General features: G+C 45.8%; 9 protein-coding genes; 8 read left to right on the top strand and 1 right to left on the bottom strand.

Moving 5' to 3' along the window:
- Window positions 1-333: 333 nt before the first annotated feature.
- Window positions 334-4,744, bottom strand: GSBLH_T00000295001 (uncharacterized protein; the record flags this gene model as incomplete). XM_013038482.1 has 20 exons in its annotated part: window positions 334-422; window positions 453-761; window positions 793-854; window positions 885-1,000; window positions 1,029-1,128; window positions 1,158-1,259; window positions 1,289-1,372; window positions 1,403-1,426; window positions 1,458-1,502; window positions 1,533-1,591; window positions 1,625-1,727; window positions 1,764-2,093; window positions 2,124-2,284; window positions 2,315-2,557; window positions 2,589-2,693; window positions 2,726-2,876; window positions 2,910-3,239; window positions 3,274-3,561; window positions 3,592-4,514; window positions 4,546-4,744. 20 exons carry the CDS (start codon window positions 4,742-4,744, stop codon window positions 350-352), a joined length of 3,807 nt encoding a protein of 1,268 aa, XP_012893936.1. The 3' UTR covers window positions 334-349.
- Window positions 4,745-5,077: 333 nt separating this feature from the next.
- GSBLH_T00000294001 (uncharacterized protein) lies at window positions 5,078-8,527 on the top strand (the record flags this gene model as incomplete). XM_013038481.1 has 6 exons in its annotated part: window positions 5,078-5,439; window positions 5,475-5,779; window positions 5,810-6,820; window positions 6,855-7,300; window positions 7,333-7,611; window positions 7,644-8,527. The coding sequence occupies 6 exons, from the start codon at window positions 5,078-5,080 to the stop codon at window positions 8,517-8,519; spliced, it is 3,279 nt and encodes a 1,092-aa protein (XP_012893935.1). The 3' UTR covers window positions 8,520-8,527.
- A 167-nt stretch (window positions 8,528-8,694) lies between these two features.
- Window positions 8,695-9,341, top strand: GSBLH_T00000293001 (uncharacterized protein; the record flags this gene model as incomplete). The annotated part of the gene is made up of 3 exons (XM_013038480.1): window positions 8,695-8,789; window positions 8,823-9,067; window positions 9,097-9,341. The coding sequence occupies 3 exons, from the start codon at window positions 8,695-8,697 to the stop codon at window positions 9,339-9,341; spliced, it is 585 nt and encodes a 194-aa protein (XP_012893934.1).
- A 7,145-nt stretch (window positions 9,342-16,486) lies between these two features.
- On the top strand, window positions 16,487-18,033 carry GSBLH_T00000292001 (uncharacterized protein; the record flags this gene model as incomplete). XM_013038479.1 has 1 exon in its annotated part: window positions 16,487-18,033. One exon carries the CDS (start codon window positions 16,487-16,489, stop codon window positions 18,023-18,025), a length of 1,539 nt encoding a protein of 512 aa, XP_012893933.1. The 3' UTR covers window positions 18,026-18,033.
- Window positions 18,034-18,090: 57 nt separating this feature from the next.
- On the top strand, window positions 18,091-18,410 carry GSBLH_T00000291001 (uncharacterized protein; the record flags this gene model as incomplete). XM_013038478.1 has 2 exons in its annotated part: window positions 18,091-18,182; window positions 18,214-18,410. The coding sequence occupies exons 1-2, from the start codon at window positions 18,101-18,103 to the stop codon at window positions 18,408-18,410; spliced, it is 279 nt and encodes a 92-aa protein (XP_012893932.1). The 5' UTR covers window positions 18,091-18,100.
- Window positions 18,411-20,029: 1,619 nt separating this feature from the next.
- GSBLH_T00006956001 (uncharacterized protein) lies at window positions 20,030-22,027 on the top strand (the record flags this gene model as incomplete). Its single annotated transcript, XM_013038477.1, is given in 4 exon segments — window positions 20,030-21,333; window positions 21,362-21,760; window positions 21,765-21,849; window positions 21,881-22,027. Coding segments are annotated over 4 exon segments (1,935 nt in total).
- Window positions 22,028-22,568: 541 nt separating this feature from the next.
- On the top strand, window positions 22,569-23,169 carry GSBLH_T00006049001 (uncharacterized protein; the record flags this gene model as incomplete). Its single annotated transcript, XM_013038476.1, has 3 exons — window positions 22,569-22,739; window positions 22,770-22,858; window positions 22,890-23,169. 3 exons carry the CDS (start codon window positions 22,569-22,571, stop codon window positions 23,167-23,169), a joined length of 540 nt encoding a protein of 179 aa, XP_012893930.1.
- Window positions 23,170-23,479: 310 nt separating this feature from the next.
- On the top strand, window positions 23,480-24,623 carry GSBLH_T00000290001 (uncharacterized protein; the record flags this gene model as incomplete). Its single annotated transcript, XM_013038475.1, has 3 exons — window positions 23,480-24,164; window positions 24,197-24,352; window positions 24,382-24,623. The coding sequence occupies 3 exons, from the start codon at window positions 23,480-23,482 to the stop codon at window positions 24,621-24,623; spliced, it is 1,083 nt and encodes a 360-aa protein (XP_012893929.1).
- Window positions 24,624-25,637: 1,014 nt separating this feature from the next.
- Window positions 25,638-26,501, top strand: GSBLH_T00000289001 (uncharacterized protein; the record flags this gene model as incomplete). XM_013038474.1 has 3 exons in its annotated part: window positions 25,638-25,728; window positions 25,759-25,903; window positions 25,932-26,501. Exons 2-3 carry the CDS (start codon window positions 25,877-25,879, stop codon window positions 26,499-26,501), a joined length of 597 nt encoding a protein of 198 aa, XP_012893928.1. The 5' UTR covers window positions 25,638-25,728; window positions 25,759-25,876.
- Between the last annotated feature and the right edge of the window lie 480 nt (window positions 26,502-26,981).

The raw sequence follows: 26,981 nt of genomic DNA, 5'->3' as shown, positions 1-26,981 counted from the left end.
AGCTGAAGTACTGAGGTAGAATGAGAGATCACACTGCCCATTTTCTTCATCCCCCCCTTCCTTCCCTCTCCTTTGAGGATAGTCTTTATTCTCCAATTATTTTCTATTCTATATTTCTTTGAAAAATAGGGATTCTACCTTTCCCCACATTACAAGAACTATTATCGATTGAAAGCATTGCTTGTGATGTTGATTACCCTTTCCAGTAATAATGATTGTCGTCTAAAAATCGATCCTAGCTGTACTCTAAAACCCAGCACCACTCATAGAGTGAATACTAACAAGCACTCAACCGGAACAGTTCCCATCAAACAAACAAACAAACAAACAAAATGTCAACGAACACACATTAAATCTTCGAGTTTCCAAAATTAAACTTCACTTTCTTCATCTTGTTGTTTTCGATCCCCACATACTCCCTCCTACCCATTATCCTCCATCGCCATCCCCACCTCTGTTTCGAGCAGCTCCCTCCATTGTACACCTCATCCAAAATCACCACTCCCAGCAAACTCACAAACACCATCATGATAAAATAGAAATCCGACGGCGGCGGGAACTTCGTATAGATCAGCTCAAAACTCCCCGCCAATCGCTTTCCCGCCTTACAAATCTGCTTCTTCAGGATCGTCTGCACCTCCTCCACCTGCTCCTCCGTCAGCTCTGCGCCCTGCTTCACCATCCGATAGATCTCCACGCCGGCTTCGAACGACTCCTCCGCCCACGCCGCGGGGTCAAACGCGAAGCTTCCGCTCGCCTCGCTTCCCTTCATCGCTTTCATTCATCGCCTACTCCTCGCACAGCAGCGCGATCGTGCTCGCTTCGTTCAGGATCTCCACGTAGTGCTCCTCTTTCTACGCTGAACGGATCCACCGGCGGCCTACGACGGGCAATTCCTTGCAGTCGGAGAAAAACCCGGCGCAGCCGTCCGTCCAGGCGTGGAGATTGACCGCTTGCGACGCGTTTTTGCCGGGCTCGCGCACGAAGAAGAGGTTGCCGCCTTGGGGAGAAGGGAGAGGAGAGGGTACTCTGATCGCCGGAGGGAAAGGAGGAGTCGAAGTAGTTGAGAATGTGAAGCGGCTGATGAATGTCGCCGATGAGATGGACGAGGAAGCGGAGTTGCGAGGACTAGGGGAGAAGAAAGGAGAAGTCGTTACAGAGGTTTCGGAGACATCGGATTGGTCGATTTCGGTGAAAAGAGACTGGAGACGATTTACGATGCTATCCTCAGGCTCGTCAGTTTTCGCGGCCGTAGAGTCCTAGATTGGATGCAGATGCCAAATTGCACATTCGAATACCCTCTTCGAGTGAAATGCCAAGGGACAGTGTAGTTGTATTCAGCAGTCTTCTTTACCTCGTCTGCCCAGCATGCCTACGCTATACTCTGCCACAAATATCGCACAGCTTCGAGATAATTAGCAGTACTCTACACTATGAATTGAAAATGATAGAGAAACATTGTATTTATCTCCGAGTAACTTAATAATAGAAGACGCCTTGTTCTACATGAATGAAGCGAAAAAAGCACAAACAAATGAAAGAGAGTTCGCATAGTTCTTTGCTATTTGAGCGATGACCATGTGTTCAATATCTATGGCATAAACCACTCCCCCACAATTCGAACTAAACCAGGCAAGAACTCCTTGGACAGAAATCAGTAGAACGAGGAAGACCTTCCTCAGTGCCATTTTATCCAGAGAGTAACAGACCTTAAAAACAATTTTTATCTAACAAACCCTCTTTTATTTCTTTCCATATTTTACAGCGAACGATTCTACGAATCGCTCTCTCTCCTCTTCATCCCTCTTCTGCGCAATCTCTTTCAACTCGCTCAAACAAAGCATTGCTTGAATCGGCGTCAACTGATTCACGTCCACCTCTTGCAGCGCCTTCTCTATCTCTCTCCCGTCCTCCTTCATCTTCTGAACCATCTTCTCCGCACTCTCCAAAATCTCCCTCGGAATTCCCGCCATTTTGGCTATGAACAATCCGTAACTCTGATCACTAATTCCAGCCTCCATTCTATATGAAAGCAGTAGGGAAGAGTCTGTCGGGATCGCTCCCATTTTGAAGTTGGCCATTTGCGTGTTTTTCTATGCGTCACGTTTTCGTGTCGTTTCTACGCGAACCAAATCCGTAACCTGCTTATAATGCGTCGCGAACAACGTTTTGCACTGAATTTTCGTGTGGATGAAATCGAGAACGCTGGTAGCGATAGCCACGCCTTCCTCCACGCTGGTTCCTCGCCCCAATTCATCGACAAGAATCAACGAACGCGATGTGGCTTGCATTCAACAAACAGCAACAACGAAACCATTGCGAAGAATCGAAGCCGTTTCGCTAATTTCCGAGTAAAACGTGCTTCGATTGTTCAGAATATCGTCGGAACTCCCAACACGACTAAAAATCTTATCCACCGTTCCGATCTCGCCGCGCGAAGCGGGGATGAAGCAGCCCATTTGCCCTAGAATCACACACAACGCCACCGAGCGAAGCAGTGTGGTCTTCCCTCCCATATTCGGTCCGGTGATGATGCAGGAGCGAATTCCCTGCTGGCCTACGAGGAAGGCGCGGAACGAAAGTAAAACAATCCATGTGGAGAGAGTTGGGGATGAACGTCTTGCCCTGCTTCTGCTTCATCATCATGTCTTCCACGACGAGATGGCGAACGTCGGTGAGCGAAAGCGTGGAGGCTATGAGAGAGAGCGAGAAGGAAAAGCGGAACAAGCGTTGACCGTGGGACGAACGTAGCCGAAATCCGCGCAGACGCGCGACAATCCGCAGTTGACATCGAGAATACTCAGCAGCGCGTTGCACTGCGTGAGAAGCAGGCCCTCGTTCTCGACAAGCGTTTTGAGCTCGTTGAAAAAAGAAAGCTAGGATGAGAGCGAGTCAACCGAGCCACGAACCTCCAGCTTTTTCACTTTCTCGCAGGCTCCGAATCGCTTGTTGTCCAGCTCGACGAGCTCGGCGGTTTTGTAGCGAAGGTGGCTTTTGAGAGTCTGGCAGGGAAGGAAAAGCGAGCGATCGAGCGGAGTGGAGTTGGGAACTTCCACGAAGAAGCCGAGCGATTCGGTCCACTTGACTTTGAGTTTGGCGTTGTTTGTGAGAGAAATGTATTTGGCTTGCATCTCGGAGAGAAGAGACGCGTTGGAGGATTCGATCGAGCGCCAGTGATCGAGTTCGGCGGAGTAGCCAGGTGCGATGAAGCCGCCGTCGGAGAGAGAAAATGGAAGCGACTAGGGAGGAAGACGCTGCGAAAGTAAATAAAACCTCGGTGAGAGCCTTCGATAAAACCGATAAGAGCGAGGTTTGGCCTGCTTTTTCGAATGTATCGAGAACTCGCAGGAAAAAGGGGTTGCTCGACGTGGAGAAGGAGGAATGAATCGCTTCGTAAATCGCCTGCGTGGTTCGAAGCATGTCGCGAATAACGCCGAGATCCTGCGGCGATCCGCGCTTGAGAACTAAACGTTGGAACGATCGCTCCGAGTCTCCCAGCGATTTTAGAAGAGGAAGAAGCATCGTCGTGACTTGAGGGTTTTGAATGAAATACGAAAGCGTCTACGACTCAATGCGGAAAGCCGTCGCAACGTCAAGACGATGATTGATCTCCTTTGGCTGTGTTAGCGGACTGGAAAGCCGATTGCTGAGCAGACGGCTTCCCATCACCGTCACGGTGCGATCGATCGTCTGTCGCTTAGCATTCCCACGTTGCCATACATTCAAAACGCTCCCAGTGAGCGTGTCTCGACTTCCTCGCGTCAGATTCAGCGAGTCGCGCGTGCTTCGATCCAGCTCCAAACTCCGCTGATCCTCTTCTTCTTCTCCTTCCAAGCAGAACAGTCGTGGAAATGCTCCCATCTGCGTGGTGTTGATGTATTGGAGCAGCGCATGGAGAGCATCCAGCTCCATCTCCGAGAACAAATGCTCCCGGAATGGCTGGGAAAGCGCAGCTAGCTCGGAGTGCGTGTCGATCAGAGTCTGCAGCTCGCCGCTTTCCCACGCAGTGTCGTCGAGCACTGTCACCATACAGCGCGTTTCGTTGACTGAATCGGAAGCGAGAAAGCTGGCGAGCGCTGAAGGAGGATTGGATTGGAGCGCATGGGAGAGCAGAATCTCGCGTGGGTCGTATCGAGCGAATAGACTGGCTAGTTGCGATGAATCGACGTTGTGGACGGCGTATTCTCCAGTGCTGATATCGATAACCGAAAAGCCGAAGTGAGAATTGTCGCGTGTGGAGGACAAAGCACAGAGAAAGTTGCTTTGGCGAGGACTGAGAAAGGCATCTTCGACCAGAGTACCTGCAGAGATCAGGCGAACCACGGAACGTTCCAGGACAGGGCTTTTTCGCTTGCCACGCGATTTGGCTTCGGAAGGAGTCTGCAGGTTGAGATATATTCCAAAGCAAACCTCTGTTTGTTCACAGATTGCCACTTTGAGACCTTTTCGAATCACTTTTTTCAAGTAATTGTCGATTGCAAAGTAGGGGATTCCACAAAGCGGAATATCGTGATCTACACATTGAGTAAGTGATTTAATACACACCCTTGTATTTTCCTCGAGTGGTTAACGCGATTCCAAGGACTTGAGACATGGTGATCGCATCGTTGAAAAAGAATTCATAAAAGTCTCCAACACGAAAAAACAATACATACTCTATTCCTAATTTAGCGAGAAAACAACAACCCTTGTATTGTTCTTTGAGTTTAAAGTATTGCTGCAGTGCTGGTGTCAGTTGCCCCATTTCCACTGCTTCTGACGTGATAAAATTGCGTTTCTTTCCGGAAATGGCAAAAGGCCTTACAAACAAAGGAATCGGGGCAATGCGCCATTCTTTCCAACGAATGGACGATAGAGTCCGTATCCCCCTCCAGGCAAACATGGAATATGAGGAAACGATCTTGAAAAAGTATGATAATAAGCAACGAATTAAAATAGTGTGTCTACTCGCTGAATTCTGTGCTATGCATTGGTAAGAAGCAACCAGCAAATCGCTCGTTGCCAAAATAGTCCATTTTTTCGGAGTCAAAAACCCCCAGAATTTCGTCACGGTTTTTTCATAATTCTGTGAATTGGAATGGAAGTAAAGTCATCTGAGTTACAGCCTGCTCCTGATAACCTGAGCTTTCCTAAAGCTGAAGAAGAGGTCCTGAAATATTGGAACGAGATCGACGCTTTCAAGACTTCGTTGAAGCTGTCTGAAGGAAGACCGAGTTTTACTTTTTACGATGGTCCCCCATTTGCCACCGGTCTCCCTCACTATGGACATATTTTGGCTGGAACTATTAAAGATATCGTTACGCGTTTCGCCCATCAGACGGGACATTACGTTGTTCGCAGATTCGGATGGGATACTCACGGCCTCCCCGTGGAGTCCGAGATTGATAAAAAGCTCGGCATTACGTGTTCCCAGGACGTTGAGAAGATGGGTATTGCTAAGTAGGCAGTTTGGCCATTTCTACGTTACCTTCTAGGTATAACGCTGAATGCAGAGGCATCGTTTCTCGTTACTGCAAGGAATGGGAAGCGATTGTGAACCGCCTCGGCCGTTGGATCGACTTCAAGAACGGTTACCGCACCCTCGAGCCGTGGTACATGGAATCGGAGTGGTGGGCTTTCAAGAGCCTTTGGGACAAGGGTCTGGTCTACCGCGGCTACCGTGTGATGCCGTTCAGTACCGCTCTGACGACGCCTCTGTCGAACTTCGAGGCTGGTCAGAACTACAAGGAGGTTTCCGATCCTGCAATCATCATCGCTTTCTCGTCGACCGATGAGGAGAGTCGCTTTCTTGGGGCATCGTGATGTGTAGACGTGTACTATCTGGCCTGGACGACCACGCCTTGGACCCTTCCTTCCAACATGGCGCTGACGGTCCATCCCGAGTTTGAGTACGTGAAGGTCAAGGACCTCGCTACGGGTCGTTTCTATTGGCTGGCCGAGTGCCGATTGAGCGCTCTGTACCCCAAGATGCTGAAGAAGGGATATAAGGGAGGCGAGTTTGAGATCGTGGAGAAGTGCGTGGGAACCGACCTGGTGAATCGTCGCTACGTGCCCCTGTTCCCCTATTTCGCGGATTGGCCCGGCGCGTTCCGCATTGTAGCGGACACCTACGTCACCAACGACAGCGGTACGGGCATCGTGCACTGCGCTCCCGGCTTCGGAGAGGACGATTACCGAGTGGGTCTGGCGAACCACATCGTGGAAGTGGGCGGCAGCGTGCCCTGCCCTGTGGATCTGAATGGCTGCTTCGACGAGCATGTCCCCGATTATCAGGGTCGCCATGTGAAGGAGTGCGATAACGACATCATGAATCGCCTCAAGGCGGAGGGCCGCTTGGTGCAGAAGGCGTCGATCAAGCACAGCTATCCGTTCTGCTGGCGCTCGGACACTCCGCTGATCTACCGCGCGATCACGTCCTGGTTCGTGAAGGTGACGGAGATCAAGGACCGTCTGCTGAAGAACAACGAGCAGACCTACTGGGTGCCCTCGTTCGTGAAGGAGAAGCGCTTCCACAACTGGCTCCGCGACGCGCGCGATTGGAACATCTCGCGAAACCGCTACTGGGGAACGCCGCTACCGATCTGGGTGAGCGACGACGGAGAGGAAATGATCGCGGTGGGGTCGATCAAGGAGCTGGAGGAGCTCTCGGGCCAGAAAGTCACCGACCTGCATCGCGAGAACATCGATCCGATTTTGATCCCCAGCAAGAAGGGAAAGGGCATGCTGCACCGCGTGCCGGAAGTGTTCGATTGCTGGTTCGAGTCGGGATCCATGCCCTACGCTCAGCAGCACTATCCCTTCGAGAACAAGGAAGTCTTCGGTACGCTCCGCCGGCCGGATGGAGTCACTCGTAGAGGCGAACTTCCCTGCGCAGTTCATCGCGGAAGGTCTCGATCAGACGCGCGGCTGGTTCTACACGCTGATGGTGCTCTCCACGGCGCTGTTCGACAAGCCCGCCTGGAAGAACGTCATCGTGAACGGCCTGGTGCTCGCCGAGGACGGAAAGAAGATGAGCAAGCGTCTGAAGAACTACCCCGATCCCCAGACCATCATCGATAAATACGGTGCGGATTCCGTGCGTCTGTACCTCATCAACTCGCCCGTGGTGCGCGCGGAGCCGCTCCGCTTCAAGGAATCGGGCGTCCACGGCGTGCTGAAGGACGTGTTCATTCCCTGGTACAACGCGTACCGCTTCCTGCTGCAGAACATCAAGTACTGGGAGACGAAGACCGGCGAACCGTTCCGTCCTTCGCAGGAAAAGGCGCTGTCCAGCACCAACGTGATGGATCGCTGGCTGCTCGTGCGTTGTTCGCCGCAATGGATGACGGGTAGGCCACCACGCAGGAGCTCATCTGCTTCGTTCGTCAAGAAATGGAGGCGTACCGTCTGTACACGGTGGTGCCTCGCCTCGTGGACTTCATCAACCTGCTCACGAACGGCTACGTGCGTCTGAATCGCGGTCGCTGCAAGTGTGTGGGCGGAAACACGGAGGAGGCGTTCGTGTCGCTGTCGGTTCTGTACGAGTGCTTGCTGACGCTCTGCCGCTTAATGTCGCCCTTCACGCCCTTCTTCACCGAGTATCTCTATCAGAATCTCCGCAGAATCCATCCTGTTCCTTTATTCACTCGCCCCTCATTCCCTAGAATCTCAACAACCCCGACGTCCCGATCGACTCCGTGGGTCGTTCGGAGTCCATCCACTACGTCATGCTCCCGGAGACCGACGTGTTCGCCTGCTGCGACGACCCCGTGATTCGTCGCCAGATGCGTCGCCTGATGATGGCGATCGAGATGGGCCGCGTGCTCCGCGAGCGAAAGACCATCTCCTTGAAGCGTCCCGTGCGCAGCATCGTCATCGCGTCCTCCGATCCCGAGGTCCTCAGCGACATCAAGTCGCTCGAGAACTACTTAATGGAGGAGCTGAACTGCCTCGAAGTGCGCTACGAGACCAGCGAGGCCAGCTGGTGCCAGTGCAGCATCTCGCCCGAGTTCAGCGTGCTGGGCCGCCGTCTGGGCAAGAACTTCAAGGCGGTGACGCAGGCGCTGGCGCAGTGTACGGCGGAAGACGTGAAGAAGCTCGAGCAGGAGCACAAGCTGACCGTGGCTGGGTTCGAGCTGAGCGAGGAGGAGCTGGTCGTAAAGCGCGAGTTCCGCTGCGAGAGCCCGCAGTTCGAGGGAGGCGTGGTGGAGGACCATTCGTTCATCGTGGCGATCGACACCACGCAGGACGAGGAGATTCTGGCGCTGGGCATCGCGCGCGAGTTCATCAACCGCGTGCAGAAGATGCGAAAGGCGGCCGGACTGGTCCCCAGCGACCGCATTAAGGTGTTCTACTTCCAGAAGGAGGGAGAGGAGGGCAGCGTGATGAAGGCGATTCAGAAGCACAGCGATTCGATTCGAGAGCGGTTGGACTGCGAGCTCTTCAATTCGCGTGACGTGCCCGCCTCTGAAGTTGTGATCAAGACCGACGAGGATGAGATCGATGATATCAAGTTCCAGTTCACCATTACAAGAGCTTAATCAGGGATGGACTGTTTGTTGGATAGACTGCTATCTTTGTCTTTTTTATGGCAAGCGAATTGGGACGGGAGATGAGTCTGGATTTCATTTATTACCATTGATACACTTCCAGATTCATATAAACCCACTTCGAACATTTCACAACACAAACATTGATAGGTTAATAATAGATTCAATGCAGGAAGAGATTTTGTATGTGAAGAAACTTAGCGAAAATGCCACAATTCCTGTACGGGGATCGGTTCATGCAGCTGGATATGATTTGTTTAGGTAATGCTTGTTTTGATCAGTTGGATCCTATAGTGCTGCCGATGTGACAGTAAAAGCACGTGGGAAGGCTCTGATTCCGACGGATCTGTCTGTGGCTATTCCTCCGAATTGTTATGGTCGTGTTGGTATGAAGTGCTCTTCCCTATTCTATTTTGTAGCTCCGCGTTCAGGCCTAGCCCTTAAGAAGTTCATTGACGTGGGTGCAGGCGTTGTGGACTGTGACTACCGTGGTCCTCTGGGAATCGTACTGTTCAATTTTGGAGACGAGGATTTCGAAGGTATTGTCGAGTTATTGCGTTGTTTGTAGTGAAGAAGGGAGATCGTGTAGCTCAGCTTGTGTTGGAGCGAATCTGTATGGCTCCCATTGTGGGAGTGGAGAGTCTGGATGAAACGAGCAGGGGTAGTGGTGGTTTTGGGTCAACGGGGGTAAAGAAAGTTCGTACTGATTGTTGTTTTTGTTCAAATCAGATTGTATTTTTGATAGCAATGAAAATGGGCAACAGCTTGGATGGGATGAGATTGGATTGGATTGGATCAACGAGTGATTTGTGAGGTGTATGGATGTTGATTAATATGTTCAAACATTCGATGTGTGCTTTAAGATGGAGCGACTAGATTCAGTGCATAACAATGTAGCAAAATGAACCAACTTGGGTTGTGAGCTAGTTAATGGATAGAATAGAACACTTGATTTGGGATTCAAGTGAAAATAGGGGAGCAGAGTATGCTGATTGAACGTATTTAGAGAAGTTAACCATCATCACACACTCCACATTTGACAATAGTGCTGATTGATCATACAATTATGTAAGTTTGGGATTAGGAATTTCTTTTTATTATTTGCTGTTTGATGAGATTTGGTTGGTGATGGATACTGACTAATGCAAACAAGACTGTGATATAAGTATAGATTGATGTATTGTGAAATATGAGGGGTTCCCAATTGAATAGCTATTGTAATATCATAGACATTCCTCGTGGAAAACGTACAGCAAGAAGAACGCACCCATAAGTCTATTAGTACTAATGGTTATGCCGATTTCACTTCTTGTTTCACATGTGAATACAAAAAACAATTATTGATTATGTTTATCCACACAACAGATGTCAGATAAATAGGAAAATAACAAATGTAAAATAATAAAGAAGACTTGGAAAACAAGAAAACTAATAGTCTGCTATACGCAATGAATCAGACTCACGAAATCGGGAGAAACATCTATCGATGAAATAATGAAACAATGCATACTATCGTGTTGTAAAAGATGAACCTGTATAAATGAAATGGGTAACTCCACATACTCTAAAGCTGGAATATCTAAGTGTCAGACATAGTAATATTCATTCTTTTTATTTTCACTTCACGAGGCCACTTGAAGCTAGATCCTTTGGAACATAGAGTTTTGAGACTATACAGATCTACTTATCAATGAATACAAGCAATTTCACCCATCAAATACAGTTTGCAGGAGCAATCAGACCAGCCACCATACAATCCATAATACCCTAACTTGATAGTTTCTAGTAATGGAAGATCTACACGATTATTCTTGCAAATGGACGAAGACTTTCTAATTTGGTAATCAGTGATCTCCCAAAAACTGCTCCTCCTAAATATAATGATTTGAGTGCAGGTAGATCTAAAAGAGTCATAGAACATTGCCAGTAATTACCAGTCAGATAAAATGAACTGCAATGAAAGTTCAATGACAGGTTGTCAATATGATCTATACTGCCAATTTTGATGAACTCTAAAGCAGGGAGGTTTTTCAATTCGAATTGCCCAGCATAATCAGAAAAACTGAACATTCCTATTTCGATACATGTCAGTTCTTCACAATTTAATATATGAAATGACTTCTTCGTGTTGTTCAGCTGTTGTAAAAAAGCTTCGTTTGGGAACAACACTCTCCAGTGTTCCGGTGTCACAAAGGTGAATGAATTGTTTCCTATTTTGAGGCGGGTGAGTTTCTGGAGACCATCAATTCTGAACGTTTCAACTAATCTAAAACTATTGTCTCCAATCTCGATGGATTGTACCTGCTGGAATTCATTTAAATCCAGCTCGTAAATGTTGTTGCAGTAGTTTGAGCAAGTAGATAACCAAATTACTTGATGGCAAATACTTCTCAAATAACTGTCCTCGGCGACAGCAGCACAGGTAAAGATAGGCACTGCTTCATAAAAGAGCACACCAGCAGGATCCTCATCTTTATTGTCCTTTTCAATTTCAAATTCGGGCATCATTGATTGTTGTCTTCACAGATAATTACACAAAAATACTTTTCGATATATATAATTTTATGCCTTGGTCCGTTTAATAGCTCTGTTATTTTTAACATTGTGTACCAGCAACATCTATGTAACAGAGTTCTTTATATTTGCATACAGGCGAGGTTAGTATGCGCAGTGTTAATCTTTTGTTCAACTCGTAATAGTGATAGCTTATTTTTTGGCATTTCTATGTCTATTTATATTTCCGTGATGCCATAGTAACAATCTTGGTAGAAATAGACAATCCTTGTATATCTGATTTATGGCGAGATTCCTGAAGTAATTCAATTTTCTTCTTTCTATTGAATCTCTATTTAATGTGTACCCTTCTATTCCAGGTTCTAGAAATAATGTACCTGTTTGAACCATTTGTTTATTCCAAATTAGGATTATGACTTAAGATACAGTGGAGAGAATTGAGGATATATTCCCCATCGCATTCTAAAAAGATTAGTTTTGGAGTGGGCAGTTAGATGCAGAAAACAGTTACAATGTTTATTTATATGCATATCATAGATATATCGAAGTGTTTTATTAGGGATGGAATGGACTGTTGGTAACAGATTGATCTGCCTTGTACAACCTATTACTACATTAACGCTACAAAAAATAGAGGATCGGTTATGCTTCTAATGAAGTCTCGTCTAAACTCGTGTCCTGTGTTAGATATTCCCTATATAAAATATATATATACACTTTAGTCCCAACTACTTTCTAAAAACACCTTAATAATGGGACAATAATAATAATTCTTCTGAACACGTATTTCCTGTTTATATGTGTTAAATAGAATCACAGTAATAAATAAATAGACTATAATGAAATAGAATCAATGACTTGAAGAAGGATTTCTGAATTACAACACAATTCAAAGGCGAACGACAAAATGGAAGCCGATTTTATGATACGTTAAATCCTGCTTTTCTGAAGTACGGATCCTTTTAATCTCGGAAAAAAGGCGTGTGCTTGCGATGATAATAAAAAGAATAGGAATAATGCTTCTATGTCTTGCAGACATACAATTGCAGCAGATATGGATCATAAACTCCATTTTTCGACTCTATCTGTGTGTTTCCTTTCTAAGACATTATGTTGCTATAATCAATGGAGAGTTGGTCTCTTGAACTACCGTAACCCACCGATTCCAATATGTTATGTTTTGAAACAAAGCAAATTTCGATATTTCCAAAATGAATGATGTGGATAAAATCGCTACTGATTACAGGATATTTGACAGGGAAGACGAAACTTCTATGGCTCAAAAGAGACAAGAGTGCAGCATACGTGAGACTGATTTTCTAACAATATTCTGAAAAGAATACGGTAAACTCACACTTCGAAGAGTGGGTATATCTACATCATATCAGAACTATACATTCATTCTCCAACTCTCTAGTGAAACGAATTTCACATTCTGAAAACTAAAGCCTTTAGAAGATATACTTTGCAAACGAGGAAGGTCTATATTATAATTATTATACTCTCATGCTCCCATTATCTTACTTTTCATTGTTAGTGAGTTTAACGTACCATCGTCATCGCTATGAGGATTACTACTATTATCACAGCTACCAAATGCAGTCTTTAAAAGTTACTTCCACTCATAGTCACCTACTTCAAATATCTCACACCCAAATTTCCATAGTGAATCCAGTATTGTATCACTTTTCCCCCAAAGAGCATATTTTCCAAGCTCAATCGACTGTAGCACAGGAAGATCTATTCAGGTACTCCATTCAATATTGCTCATTACTTTCAAACGTTACTGATACTGAATCACGGAATGCGCTATCTCCTAATGAAATAAATTTCAAACCTGGAAGGTCTACTTATTACTACACAGAATACTATACATACCTCGAATCTCAAAGGAACTGTAACAGAAATTATATGACTCTTTTCCGATTGTTCCAATTTTGATCGTTTGAAGATTTGGTAAATTCTTTAATTCAAAATTACCAGCATAATCCGAGAAACTATATTCTCCAATTTCAATTGATTCCAAATTACAGCAGTTTACTATATGAAATGATTTTGTTTTTCCAACTCTCTTATGAAGTTTTTTTAAGGATTTCTTAGATAATGATGTCTGACATACTGAAAACACTGATTGAAGATTGAACGAATTTTTACCAATTTTAATGCGTTTTAACCGCATCAAGCCATCAATCTTGAATGCTTCAAGTTTACTATAATCCAGAATGTTAAATGCTATTAAGAAAAAATATAGTATCTTCATAAATACATTTACTAAGAAACGTAATTTGGTGAAAATAATATATCTTATGATGTGACAAAACAATAATACTACTACAAAAGGACCACAATATTCTTTATCCATTAACCAATAATATCCAAAGATCATGCCATATATACCTCCTTCTTGACAATCAAGCTGAAAAGATATCATGCTCTGAAAACATTCATCCCCAATATCTATTGATTTCAATTGTATCATATTATGTATATCTATTTGATTTACATTATTGCAAGATGCTGATACAACTTCCAAATCAGAAACTCTAACATCAAATTGATCTAAGGATTTCTTATCATGAACAACCAATTGTTTGAATCCATATTGCGGATGAAACAAAAGCCCACTTCTTTTGCAATAGTACAGTATTAACAACACTCTGTGTAAAAATGAAACTTCTGCAAATACCTTTAAAAATATAAAGATGAAAATTAGAAGTTTAAAAGTGTTATAAAAGTCATACTGCCATTCTTCCAGTCCATTATTCCAGATACCATCATATTGTATCCTTCCCTTGTATAATGATCTCCCTCTGCCATGACGTTGATTATCGAAAAAGTAGCCTTGGTACACGATACTTCTTGTATTAATATCATATTCTATTCCATATCCCTCACGAGGATAATTCAGTTCAAAAGAATCCAAATACTCTCCAATATATTTCACTTTACTTTGTGTGTCGTCATACTCAATCATTTCGGTGTCTTTAAATTCTTTGATTAAACGAATCTCTTCTCCATTCTTCCATTCACTAATTCGACTAATCTTCCCGTTGTTGTAAAAGTAGCATATTCCCTTTTTCATTCCATGCTCATCTCTTTCACAAATACTTTTGACAGTATTGTTTTTGTTCAATCTTTTCCAATATATATTGTCTCGTTCTATCTTAATTAATTCTAGTTTCCTTCCCTTTTCGAAAAAACCGTCAAATACTTCGTTTCCTTCACAATCGTACTCTCTTCCTCTCCATTGGCGCATTCCGTTTTGAAGATATCCTTTAAAGAATATTCTACCCATTTCATCATATAACGTACATGGCCCGTTTGCTCTCCCATTTACATATTCTAAAGAAGCTACAATTACATTCTTATCAGAGTAGATATCCGCCTTTCCATTCAGTTTTCCATTCGACATATACGATACAATGTAATAGCCAGAATGTGGATAATCCACTTTGGCTATTGCTTTTCTGTTTTTTAGTTCAGTCGATGCTATTGGAAATTGCTCAGATATGTTCAACTCCCAACACTTGCGTAAATCATAGTTAGCTCCCTGCGCATCAAAATTTGTAATCTCTTCACTTCTATAACTCGTATAACTACCGTCTCTCCTATTCATTTGTCAACGTAAGCAAGAATTAGATGAAATTGTTATCGGTCAAATTGGCTAAACTCTTAATATATGAATGAAACCATGGATTTATCACACACAATATATAGTTCTCTGTGATAAAATGCTAAATATCCATGATCCACAGCCTTCTGCCATTTACAAATTGATTCTTGTTCCAAATAAAGTTTTTTGATACTCTTTTATTTCTAAATCCCTCTGTTTGTTCAATAAACCCTTGTAAAGGAAATTGACTAGATCGATAAATCTGAATCAGAAAACGAGCCATATTTCCTATCCAAAACAAAGAATGCGATATTTGCATCAAAATGGGAGTTATGTAGCATTCTTCTAAATTGTTTTACTTCCTCTCATCTTTATGTTGAGTGTGTATGAATGAGTCTGTGTTCTGATTTGAAGGAGCTATTTACTGGTATTGACAATGGTCTTTGTGGTATCCGGATTATACACTATAATACCATTGTACCAGATATTCACATCTCGATCCAGCTTCCTTTCTGAAGTTCCTTCTCTCTGGCTAGTAGTAGAAGTCTATCTTCTTTTTTTCCAGTAGATCCGCACCTTTATGTCACTGGTGGATCTTATTTTTGCCGTAATGACGGTTTCGTTTCTTACATTCGCTACTTGTCATTTGTGCTTGTTTCACGCTAAAATCTTTTATGTAGACGTGTTGTTCTGGCTTTCTATTTGTTGAATTTTGCTTCACTAGCTGTTATTGGAGTCATTGGAAATCGAATACCGGAAACCTATTTTCTCCAATCGGATAACGAATTTATAAGAAATCACTTTAGAGCCTTACAGTATTTTCAATACGGAGAAGCTATTGTTCCCTTCCTTATTGTCCTATGTTCTTTCCATCCTATTTCTGTAATATAGACTATACGATCTCTGTTCCGGAATGTAGCTTCCAGGATAATCAAAATCTGTCCTCTTCATCCTCTATCCTTCCTGACCAATCTACAGATCCAAAGAAAAACGCTGTCTCTAGTACTGCCAAGACCGCATCCAGGGAATCTCGGAAAGCAGCAGAGCCTCATTCGTCAATTTCCATTGTTATTTTGATGTGGGTAGATCTACAACCTCTGATTGTCCTCACATTGGCTACAAAGACAAAGAAACTCAACCTACCGTATCTCCACTCAATCCAATACATCAAAAGCTAGGAAATAATCACCTTCAACACTCATCTCAAACTCCAGTTATTACAACTCCTCTACATTCATCACATTTGCAAACTCCCTTAGAGGGCGATTCAGATTTAGCAATATTACCAAGTGAAAAAGAGAAATCCAAAACAACCATGGATGTAGGACGCTACCCTTCTGAGCGCTCGACTTATGACAAGGACAATAGCCTAATGGATGCAGATACGGGAATGAAGAAAAAGGGATCAAAGGATGTGTTCGAAACGGAATGTCAAATACGTGGAAGCAATGGAGAGAATGCCTGCACTTCGGTCGAAGGGTTAGAAGAATCTCTTGTGGTTTGTGGTTGCTGTAAGAATGCCCAGGCTAAGGTAAGACTTCAGCCTTGTGAGCACGAATTGTGTAATAAGTGTGCTGGCGGTTCAGGAAGGTGTGTCGAGTGTGGGGCGTTAATACTGTATTATGAGTCTTTGAATTAAGTCCCTATCTGCTTGTTGTAAAAAGTATTTTCTACACTTTGCAAAATACAAACACACACAATAGGGAATCGAATATCGAAACACCATTGACTTTAGGGGAGGGGAAGACACAATTAGAAAAAGAAATCCCGCCAGATAATTGTGATTTCCCGTTATTTTAGAATATTAAGAAAACCTCATAAAATCTTTTGTATGCGATCTTTAGTATTGTTCACTGCTTTACTGGTGGCGGTCTCGTGTGCTGACCAGCCCTTTATCTGGCCTCTTCCTAAGGAGTATAAACACGGTGATAAGACCATCACCATTGATGCTTACCACTTCCGTTTCATCACTCCTGCTCAGTCGAACGAACTTATCAGTGCGTTCCAGAGATATTATGACCTCATTTTCGATCGTAAGTCTGCTCTTGTCGAGAGCGGTGTTGTTCAGGCTACTGTGACTGTGAAGGAGGATAAGGCCGAGCTCCAGTTGGGAATCGATGAGAGTTACACTCTTGAGATTCCCGAGGACGGATCTGATATTACTATCACTGCTGCTAATGCCTTCGGTGCTATGCACGGTCTGGAGACTCTTTCTCAGCTCATTGTGTTCGATCCGGATACTCTGACGTATGTGATCAAGAACGCTCCTTGGGTGATCAACGATGCTCCTCGTTTCCCCCACCGTGGTATTCTGATGGATACTTCTCGCCACTTCGAGTCGCTTCCTTCCATCAAGAAGCTTATTGATTCCATGACCTATGCGAAGCTGAATGTGCTCCACTGGCACATCACCGACTCTCAGGCCAACCCCGCTCAGTCCCAGGCTTTCCCCAAGTGGTGGGAGGGTTCGTACACTCCTCAGGAGCGTTACTCGACCATGGACTTTGAGGAGATTGTGGAGTACGCTCGCATGCGTGGAGTGCGTGTGGTGCCCGAGATGGATGTCCCCGGCCACGAGGCTTCTTGGTGCAAGGGATATCCGGAAGTGTGCCCCAGCGAAACTTGCCTCGAGCCCTTGGATCCCACCAGCGATAAGACTTGGGAGCTGATTCAGGGCGTGCTGGACGAATGGTCTGGTAAGGAGCAGGGCAAGGGAATCTTCTTCGATAACTACTTCCATATGGGAGGCGACGAAGTGGACACGAGCTGCTGGAAGACCACGGTGCACATTATCGAGTGGATGAAGAAGAACAATCTCACCGACCACGACACCTACAAGTACTTCGTGCAGAAGGTGCAGCAGATGGTGCTCAAGAACCACCGCAATGGAATCTACTGGGAGGAGGTCTGGCTGAACTTCCGCACGCAGCTGGACAAGGAGACGATTATTCAGACCTGGATGAACAAGAAGACCATGAAGGATGTGGTCGCCAACGGATACAAGGTGATCATCTCCGATCCTCACACCTATCTGGACCACCTCGATGAGACCTGGAAGGCTCTCTACAACGACGAGCCCTTCGAGTTCACCGATGTGCCTGAGGAGCAGGCGCTCGTCCTGGGAGGCGAGGCTTGCATGTGGGCGGAGACTGTGGATGTGTCGGATCTCTACAACACCGTTTGGCCGCGCGCTGGCGCTTTTGCCGAGCGATACTGGAGTCCGAAAGAGGTGAATGACGTGGAGGCTGCGCACGATCGTATGCGCTACTTCCGCTGCCTGTTGAATCACAGAGGCGTGCCTGCTGCCCCGGTGGACAATGCGAAGGGACGAAGCGCTCCTCCAAACCCTGGTAGCTGCTATTATCAATAAGCTGTGTTTTTTTGTTTGTTGGAAAAGAACGTTAGGTTGGCAGATGCTTACTACTTTTTTGATATTTCTTTTCTTATGTTTTCTTGGGCTGGTTTTGGAAGAGAAGAAGAGAATGATGATGTTTCGGGAGACGCGTTTCAGATGAACGACGATCTTGGTAAATGCTCACGAACACTGTAATGCTGCAGACTTTTCGGACGAGGAAGACGATAACAAGGCAGTGAATGGGGAAACCATGGTTAACGGTTCAAACGTGAATACTCGAGTTGCTGAGCTTGAGTCTGAAATTCAACAACGAGACAGTTTGCTTCAGATGAAAACAGACGAACTAAGGCGTATTGCTTTGCAAAATCATGATTACGAAGTCGAGGTTTTGTTTGAGTGATTGAATTATCTTTTCTAGATCGAGAGTATGAAAGCGCAGTTAGAGGAACTGCGAAAAGATGACAAGGAAACGTTGGTTCAGGAGAACAAGCAATTGAAAGAGGAGAATACGACGATTCAAAAAGGTAGTATATAGAGGTTTGGAGTAATGAGTAGATCGTAAAGTTGCTTATGAGAGAGTGGAGGTTGTTGGCATCGCTAACTCCTAGATTCAACAGTATAAGACCAAGCTGGAGAAGGCAAATGCAATTATATCCAAGGCCAGTGAGATGCGAAAGGAATATGAGCATTTGAAAGTGGCAATGGCTGCAAAAGATGAAGAGGTAATCGTGGAGAAAGGCTTGAATGTAGATCGAAAGCCTAAAGAAAGGCCAGGGGAATTCTGCGCAAGACGGTCTGTTGTCGCAAGAGGTGGAATCGTTGAGGGCTCAGTTAAGTGAAATGGAATTAAAGAAGGTTGAGTCTAATGAAGAATTGGAAGCGTTGAAGGCTCAATTAAGCGAGATGGAATCACTGCGAGCGCAATTGAACGAGATGGAATCGTTGAAAGCGCAACTGAATGAATTAGAATCAAAGAAGGCTGAATCCAATGAAGAATTAGAATCACTAAGAGCGCAATTGAGCGAGATAGAATCAAAGAAAACGGCTGAATCCAATGAAGAAATGGAGTCTTTGAAAGCTAAGTTAAGTGAAATGGAATCAAAGAAGTTTGAGTCTAATGAAGAAATGGAAGCGTTGAGGGCTCAATTAAGCGAAATGGAATCACTAAAAGCGCAATTGAATGAAATGGAATCAAAGAAAACTGAATCTAATGAAGAATTGGAATCGTTGCGAGCTCAATTAAACGAATTGGAATCGTTAAAATCGCAGTTGAGCGAGATGGAATCACTGCGAGCGCAATTGAGCGAGATGGAATCATTGAAAGCGCAACTGAATGAATTAGAATCAAAGAAGTTTGAATCCAATGAAGAAATGGAAGCGTTGAGGGCTCAATTAAGTGAAATGGAATCACTAAAAGCGCAATTGAATGAAATGGAATCAAAGAAAACTGAATCCAATGAAGAAATGGAATCGTTAAAAATGCAGTTAAGTGAAATGGAATCACTGCGAGCCCAGTTGAGTGAGATAGAATCAAAGAAGGTTGAGTCTAATGAAGAATTGGAAACGCTGAAGGCTCAATTAAGCGAGATGGAATCACTGAAATCGCAGTTGAGTGAAATGGAATCACTGCGAGCGCAACTGAAAGAAATGGAATCAGAGAAAACTGAATCCAATGAAGAATTGGAAGCGTTGAGAACTCAGTTGAGCGAGATGGAATCAAAGAAGGTTGAATCCAATGAAGAAATGGAATCGTTAAAATCGCAGTTGAGCGAGATGGAAACACTGCGAGCTCAGTTGAGCGAGATGGAATCGTTGAGGACTCAGCTGAATGAGATGGAATCACTGCAAGCGCAATTGAATGAATTGGAATCAAAGAAGGCTGAATCCAATGAAGAAATGGAATCACTGAAATCACAATTGAATGAGATGGACTCACTTCGAGCTCAATTAAGTGAGATGGAATCAAAGAAAACTGAATCCAATGAAGAAATGGAATCACTGAAATCACAGCTGAGTGAAATGGAATCGTTGAAATCACAGTTGGCTCAGATTACTCAGAAGGAAGACAATCTCGTCGAGGAACTTTCCCAGCAAAAATCCCTCTTCAGCAGCCTCCAGCTCCAGCAATCCTCTGCCCTGGAAGAAGTTCAGAACCTCCGCTCTCACCTCAACGAAGCCACCGCCAAGTCCGAATTCCTCGAAAGCCAGCTCGCCTCCCTGCAATCCCACTGCTCCGCCCTCGAGGAGCAAAACCGCGAGCTTTCCTCCACGCTTTCTTCCTCCGAAGCCGAGCGCGAGCAGCTGGCCAGCGAGAACCAGCAGCTCACGCAAGCTGCAACGACGTTCAACAACCAAGTCCAGCGAATCACCGACGAAAACGCGCTGTTAGAGAAGGAGAAAGAGCAGCTCACCAAGGCGATCGAGCACCTCCACGCCGAAAACGCCGAGCTCGCTTCTGCTTCCACGGCCAATCAATCCGCCCTGGCGTCGCTTCAATCCGAGCTCGCAGCGCAGCAGGCCGAAGCGTTGCAGCTGAAGCAGAAGCTGGAGCAGAGCGACCGCGCGATTCTCAAAGCGAAGAGCGAGACGGTGGCGGAATGCAACGCGCTTCTGCGACAAAAAGAAGACGAAAACGAGCAGTTAACGCTCTCGTTAACGCAGCAAACCCACGATTTAGAGACAGCCATCGCGTCGAACCAAGCCAACACGCAGCGAATCGCGGCATTGGAGCAGTCCCAGCGCGACCTGCAGGAGCGATCGGAGAAGGCGGAGCAGGCGGCCGACGCGCTCCGCGGGGAAGTGGAGAAACACAAGCGATTGGAGAGCGATCTGCGGCAGCTCGTGGAGCAGAGCAGCTCGCATTATGAAGAGGTGAAGGGCGAATTGGGGGAGAAGGAGAGGACGATCGGAGAGCTGCGAAAGCAGACGACGGAGCTGAGCGATGCGTTGAAGGCGGCGAAGGAGCGCAACGACATGCAGGATGGACGTATGGAGGAACTAGAGAGAGAGAAGGAGGGGCTGGAAGAGCGAGTTCGCGAGATGGAAACGTCGATGAACGAGCAGCAGAACACATCGAGCGAGATGGAGAAACTGGCGAAGGAGTTGTCAGAACGCGAGAAGCAGATCGAATCGATGAAGGCCGAGGAAGAATCGCGTCGACACAAGTTCGTTTTAGTGAAAAACAAACACGACAGCGAATTGAAGGCAGCAAACGATCAAATCCAGCAGCTCCAAGCGCTCCTTCGAGCGCAGTCGAACCCTTCCGACGCTCACAGCGAGGCAGACACGCTCCGGCAGCAGCTCGCGGAGCAGCAAACCACCATGTTTCCACGTTTCCACTTTTTGATGTAGTGAGGCCCAACGGTCGCAGCTGGCTTCGCTGCCGCAGTTGCAGTCGGAAATCGCGCGGCGCGACGAGGAGCTGAGCTCGATTCGCGGTAGTCTGAGCACGTTAGAAAGCAAACACGATGAATTGACGCAACGCTACGAAAGCTGCTTGAAGCTGAACACGCTGCTGAAAGAGGAAACCGAGAAATCCAAGAGCGAGTTGCAGGGACTGCAGGAATCGTCCTCGGAGCTCGTGTCGCTCCGAGAGGCCAATGAGAGTTTGAAATCGTTGCTGGGAAGCGCGGAATCGAAGTACGTGCGCGTGGCTTCGCTGAATAGCGAATTGCAAAAAAAGGTCGAAATTTTGGAGCAGGAGCAGATAAGGAAAGAGAGCGTGTTGGTGGTGGAGTGGTGGAATGAAAGGTAGATCGATTAATATGCGTCCTGTGAATTATGCGAGAGCGAAGCAGGGAAATGATTCCGATTCGGATGAAGCGCCGTTGGTGGCTCCGGTGTGTTGAGGTGGTTGAACTTCATTCATAGAAGAACCAGCCGTTCTCTACGAGAGCGAAATTCGATTATATGAAGCTGAGAAGGAGTTTTAAGCGTCTTCCTCTGGAGCTTCAGCGATTGATCACAATCTATGCGATCTTTATTCACGTGATTCTCTTTATTGCGATTGTGAAATAACGTGTTTTATGGGTTACGTGTTTGTTGGAGCCATTTTGATTTTCATGCCGCGCCACTCGAAGAATGCGAACACTCGTACGTTCAACTCGTACTACGAGAAGAAGAAAAGCGCGTACTGAAGCGAGGGAGAAGGTTTGATGGACTAGTTTGGGTTCGCAGAGTTTAGTGTATGGAAGCGATTCAGTGAAGCCATTTGACTACTGTACGCTCTGTTTGCACCATGTAGTAAGCCCAATGTGCTGGTATGGTTTGAATTTGGATAATTCTGATGAGTAGTGAGCAGGGCCATCTGTTCTGCAAGGAATGCATCTATAAATACCTTTTAACAAAGAAGAAGGAGTACGAAGAGCAAATGGACGCCTACCAACAAATGATTCAAGATGAAGAGGTCTTTCCGTGTTTATTTTATGATTTGGTAGCAAGAAATCCGAGAGAATACGAAAACAGAAGAGGCACAGATCTGTGACGATATCGAGAGAATGCAATCCGCAGCAGCAAGCGATCACAAGCATGTAAGCCCCATTCCGATGCTGAACGTGAGATGTACGTCAATTCGGTGGAAACGAAAGAAGATAAAGAGTTCAAAGAGATGAAACGCGTCGTAGACAAGCTCAGCTGCAATTACGACAATCGCACGGCCGAGGAGAAGAGTCTGGCGATGAACTTCTGGATCCCAGAAAACACGCCCGAATACAAAGAGCGCATGAAAATGGTGACTTGTTCTCCGTCCCTTTTTATGTAGCCATCCAAGGAAATCGCTTGTCCAGGAGGTGGACACGACGTAACACGCAAGAAACTGATCGAATTGAACTTCACGGTGATTGACGATAGGTTGGCCGTTTTTCTCTTGGTTTCAGCATAGCTTCGCTTGTCCAGCGTGTCTGAAGAAATTCCAGCACCAGCAGGTTATCGTCGTCAAACAATGTGGTCATTGCTTGTGCGGCGATTGTTTCCGCAAATTTGTTGGTCCCTCGAAGCAGTGTTATTGTTGCCAGATTCCGGTGGTTAAAAAGAAGGAATTTTTGGTGTTGGAGAGTGGAGGGACGGGATTCAGCTCGCATAACAAGGTCGATGTGAAGGTTTATAAGCCGAACGAGAATTGGATTGTTTGTTGGAAAGTGGATTTGGGAGGGATGATGTGAATGAGGAAATAAGCAATGTTTAAAATAGGTAGGGAGTGTAGAAAGTATGAAGCATGTTGTACAAATACGAATGTGACTGTTGAAAGAACGACTAACAAGTAATTAAGCAACACTGTCCCCGATGGATAAAATCGAATAAAAGTAAGTACAACAAATTAGAAAAACCATCTGTCGCCAAAGAAACAATTGCACGTTCCTCTAGCCAAGGTTTTACAGAAAAAACAAAATTCGAATTGAATGTGGTTTCCACTTTCTCTTTTTTCGCTTGGTTTCGAACTCTCTATCAAGGAGGATATCTATATGCGGAAGAATGCCTACCAAGAAACCTACTGAAGAACACCTTGAACCTGAAGAAGAGAATGAAGAGCAAGAGGACGGAGGACTGATTCGGACGTGTCATCTGTGTGGTAAAGCTCAATGTGGCCAACGAAGAGGGCGCGTCCGGTGTGCCTATTGCAAACGAGTCTTTTGTCTCCAACAGCTATACAAAAAATTCGGTATCCGTACCACTGTTGATGATCGTAATTTCAAATGTCCTCGTTGCTTAGGGATTTGCTGTTGTGTGACTGACTGCAAAAAGGGACCTCCCCATGTGCACTGCAAAGTCTTCAAAGTTCGGCAAAACAAGCGAAAAAACCGAGAACTCGCTGCTCTCGAAAATGCAGCTCAAGAGGCGAAATCCTTTGTCCAACCTGTTCGTCCTATCATCCAACCAGCGGAAGTTCCCCCCATGCACCCTGCACCCTGTATCACACGCATTCATTCCATCCCTTCCTTTACGTCGCTAACGGCTCTCCCCTCATTCCAGCCGCTCCCCACTCCCGATCTCTCGATAAAACTGGAACCAGACGTACCGCACGCCTCGAGCTACATTCCGATCTCTCCTTCCGCGCCTTCTTCCTACCTTCCTCTCCCTCTTCCCGATCCCCAGCCTCCACTCTACGCAGATCCCTACCTCTCCACGAGCTACGGCACCCCTCTCGAGCTCTCACGTGGTAGCGCTCTTCGAAACTCATTTGATTGGCAGTTCAACACAGCGATTGGCTCACGCAGCTCAATCTCAAAGCCCTCGACGACCCCGAGGCGCTTTCTCCCTACTCCAGTGCCTTCCTGCCCGGCGAAACACCCAGCGATGAGTCGCTTTCCGCGGGAAAACACGACAAACTCGCGAGAAGAGCGCGAGGTAGCGCAGACTTCCCTTCTAAACCCAAGAAAACCGCGGGTTTGTCGATCGGCTTCGCTCGTTCTTCGCGGGACGAAGCGAGTTTTCGCGGGAACTTCTCGAGTCGCAGCAATCGGAATTGCTCCGCGATGCGCTGCAGCTGCAGTCGAAAGCGGAGAAAAGCGATTTGCTGCTGAAGATGGTTGACAATTTCAATCAAAACACAATTCACGCGACGGTCACGTGGCAATTAGTCAGCAACACGCTTCGTTTATGTGATTTCCCGCGGTAATGAATAGAGGAATGCTCGGTGAGGTGGGGATTGCCGAGTTTGTACACCATCGTGCAGTGCTGTCCCACGATTTTGTTCAGTCTCGAAACGAACACGCGCTACGGGGAATCCGAGCCTTCCAGCAGCGTCAGTACGCTCCATCCCCGCGGTTCTGACCGATCTAGGCATCACACTCTTCGACACCTGCGCCATCCGCGATGTGCGTCCTCTGTGCACGTGCATCGCGCTCCTAAACCGAGCGTTTCAGCATTATCGCGAGCTGCAAAGCTCCGAGTGCTGGACCGAATCCCAAATAACCTGGAAATCCCGCGAAAACATCGACCAGTACGCTGTTGTTTCCCCGTTTCCCCGTTTAGAAAGCTGCTGAGCCGGATGCTGGTGGTGGCGCAGACGGCGCAGGCGAGGTTGGAGCAGTCGAAGACGCAGTATCGCGTGGTGGTGTCGTACAATCGGCCGATGAATGAATTGTCGGTGGAGAATCTGCCGATTTTGTCGCTCATTTTGAAGCGGGTGAGCGTGGATTTCCCGACGGTGGTGTACTCGTTGGAGAGAATGGTGTGCGATGAGAAGCGGGTGGTGTGCGTGCTGGCGTTTAATGAGGAGAGGAACTGGGTGAAGATCATTAATGGGTACGAGTCGAGTTTGGAAGTGTCGATGGAGGAAGGCGAGCAGGCGATGAGCCGAGTGAATTCGCAGCCCGTTTTTATTGATTTGTGAGGCTTGTTTTTTGTTCTTTTAGAAAACTGTTTGTTTAAAGCAAAGGAATGTGGAGGATAGTGGGGGTTCGTGCGTGGAGATGCCTGCGAGTGGGGATCCCATCGTGCCGCGTACAACTGATTCCAATTGAGCAACAGTTCTTCTATACAGGTTTGGCAAAATACTGCTTTGGAACAGCTGCGTTTGAAATGGTGCCAAAACGGAATCGAAAAGAGTCCCTCGACGAATCTGCGTCTTTTTCTAGTGACGAGTCCGACACACAGCAGTTCGTTGTAAATTGGGCGTTGTAATGTGTAGAAAATCTAAAAAAACGCGGATCACGAAGAAAGAGCAAAAGAAAGATAAATTGTCAACAGAGATTCCTCCTCTCTTCGAGAAGGAGTACAGTGTATTATTTTGATAGAATTGTGATTCCTAGTTGATCAAAGAGATGACGAAGTAAACGCGACGCTCCAGTGGATTCTCAAGGGACGGAGTGTGTATCTGACAAGGATGCGGAGCCAAAAGTCTTCCGTTATCAAACTCTCATCGGTTTGATGCTTTCATCGCAGACTAAGGATCAAGTAAGTGTGATTCGGTTGTATAATTAAGACAACACACGCGACGATGTTGAAGTTGCGAGAGTATGGGCTCACTCCCAAGCACATCCAGGAAACATCAGACGAAAAGTTGGGAGAGCTCATTTGCAAAGTTGGCTTTTGGACCAAGAAAGTGAAATACATAAAGAAAACGACGGATATATTGCTAGAGAAGTACGACGGAGACATTCCGGATACTATCGAGGAACTCGTCAAATTACCCGGCGTTGGCCCTAAAATGGGCTATTTGGCGTTGAAAGTGGCGTGGAATAAGATAGACGGGATTGGGGTCGATGTCCATGTGCATCGCATTAGTAACCGGCTTGAATGGGTTCACACAAATACTCCTGAGCAAACAAGAGTTGCTCTGGAAGCTTGGCTTCCCAAGCAGTACTGGTTCGAGATTAATTTGCTGTTAGTGGGGTTTGGTCAGCAGATTTGCAAGGGTTCGCCCAAATGCAGTGAATGCAAGCTGCGTAATATGTGTCCTTCTTCCAAGTATAACGTTTCTAGTGATGATATTGAAGACTTGTGGAATGTTTGTTTTTATATTTTATTAAAGAAACAAGAAAAAGAGACATAGAAGGAACAGTAACGACCATGTTCGCCTTGTGAACAGCGGAAAGAAGGGTGGAATAGCAACCTTCACAGAGCAAATGGCACGGTGTGTCGCTATAGGATCCTACGAACGAAATAGCAGTCAGGAAATCATTTTGGGTCCTTCATATCAGAGAAAAAACAAAGACACACTTGGCAAGGGTTCGAATAATCACAACATCTCTTTTACAGCATACGATATCGAATGATATACGTGCAGATCCCAAATAACCAAAGGAACCTAACAAAGCACTGCTCTACTCTTTTAATTCACAAATATCACGCTTACAATCAATCCGTAAATCTGCTTTTCAGTCGAAATATCGACAATTCGGAGTCCAACTCTACAATCGAACTCAAAACGCTCAACATACACTTTAATCACAACAAACACATAGGTTGAAACAAGAGTGGTTTGAGAAAGGGGATTCTGCTTCTCAATCTCCATTTTCTGTTCATCTATTGA

This window comes from Blastocystis hominis (genome assembly GCF_000151665.1).
Source record: "Blastocystis hominis, Singapore isolate B (sub-type 7) whole genome shotgun sequence assembly, scaffold_0".
Classification (NCBI taxonomy): Eukaryota; class Bigyra; order Opalinata; family Blastocystidae; genus Blastocystis; species Blastocystis hominis.
Note: the sequence above shows the minus strand (reverse complement) of the source record. Positions and strands in the feature narration are given on the sequence as shown.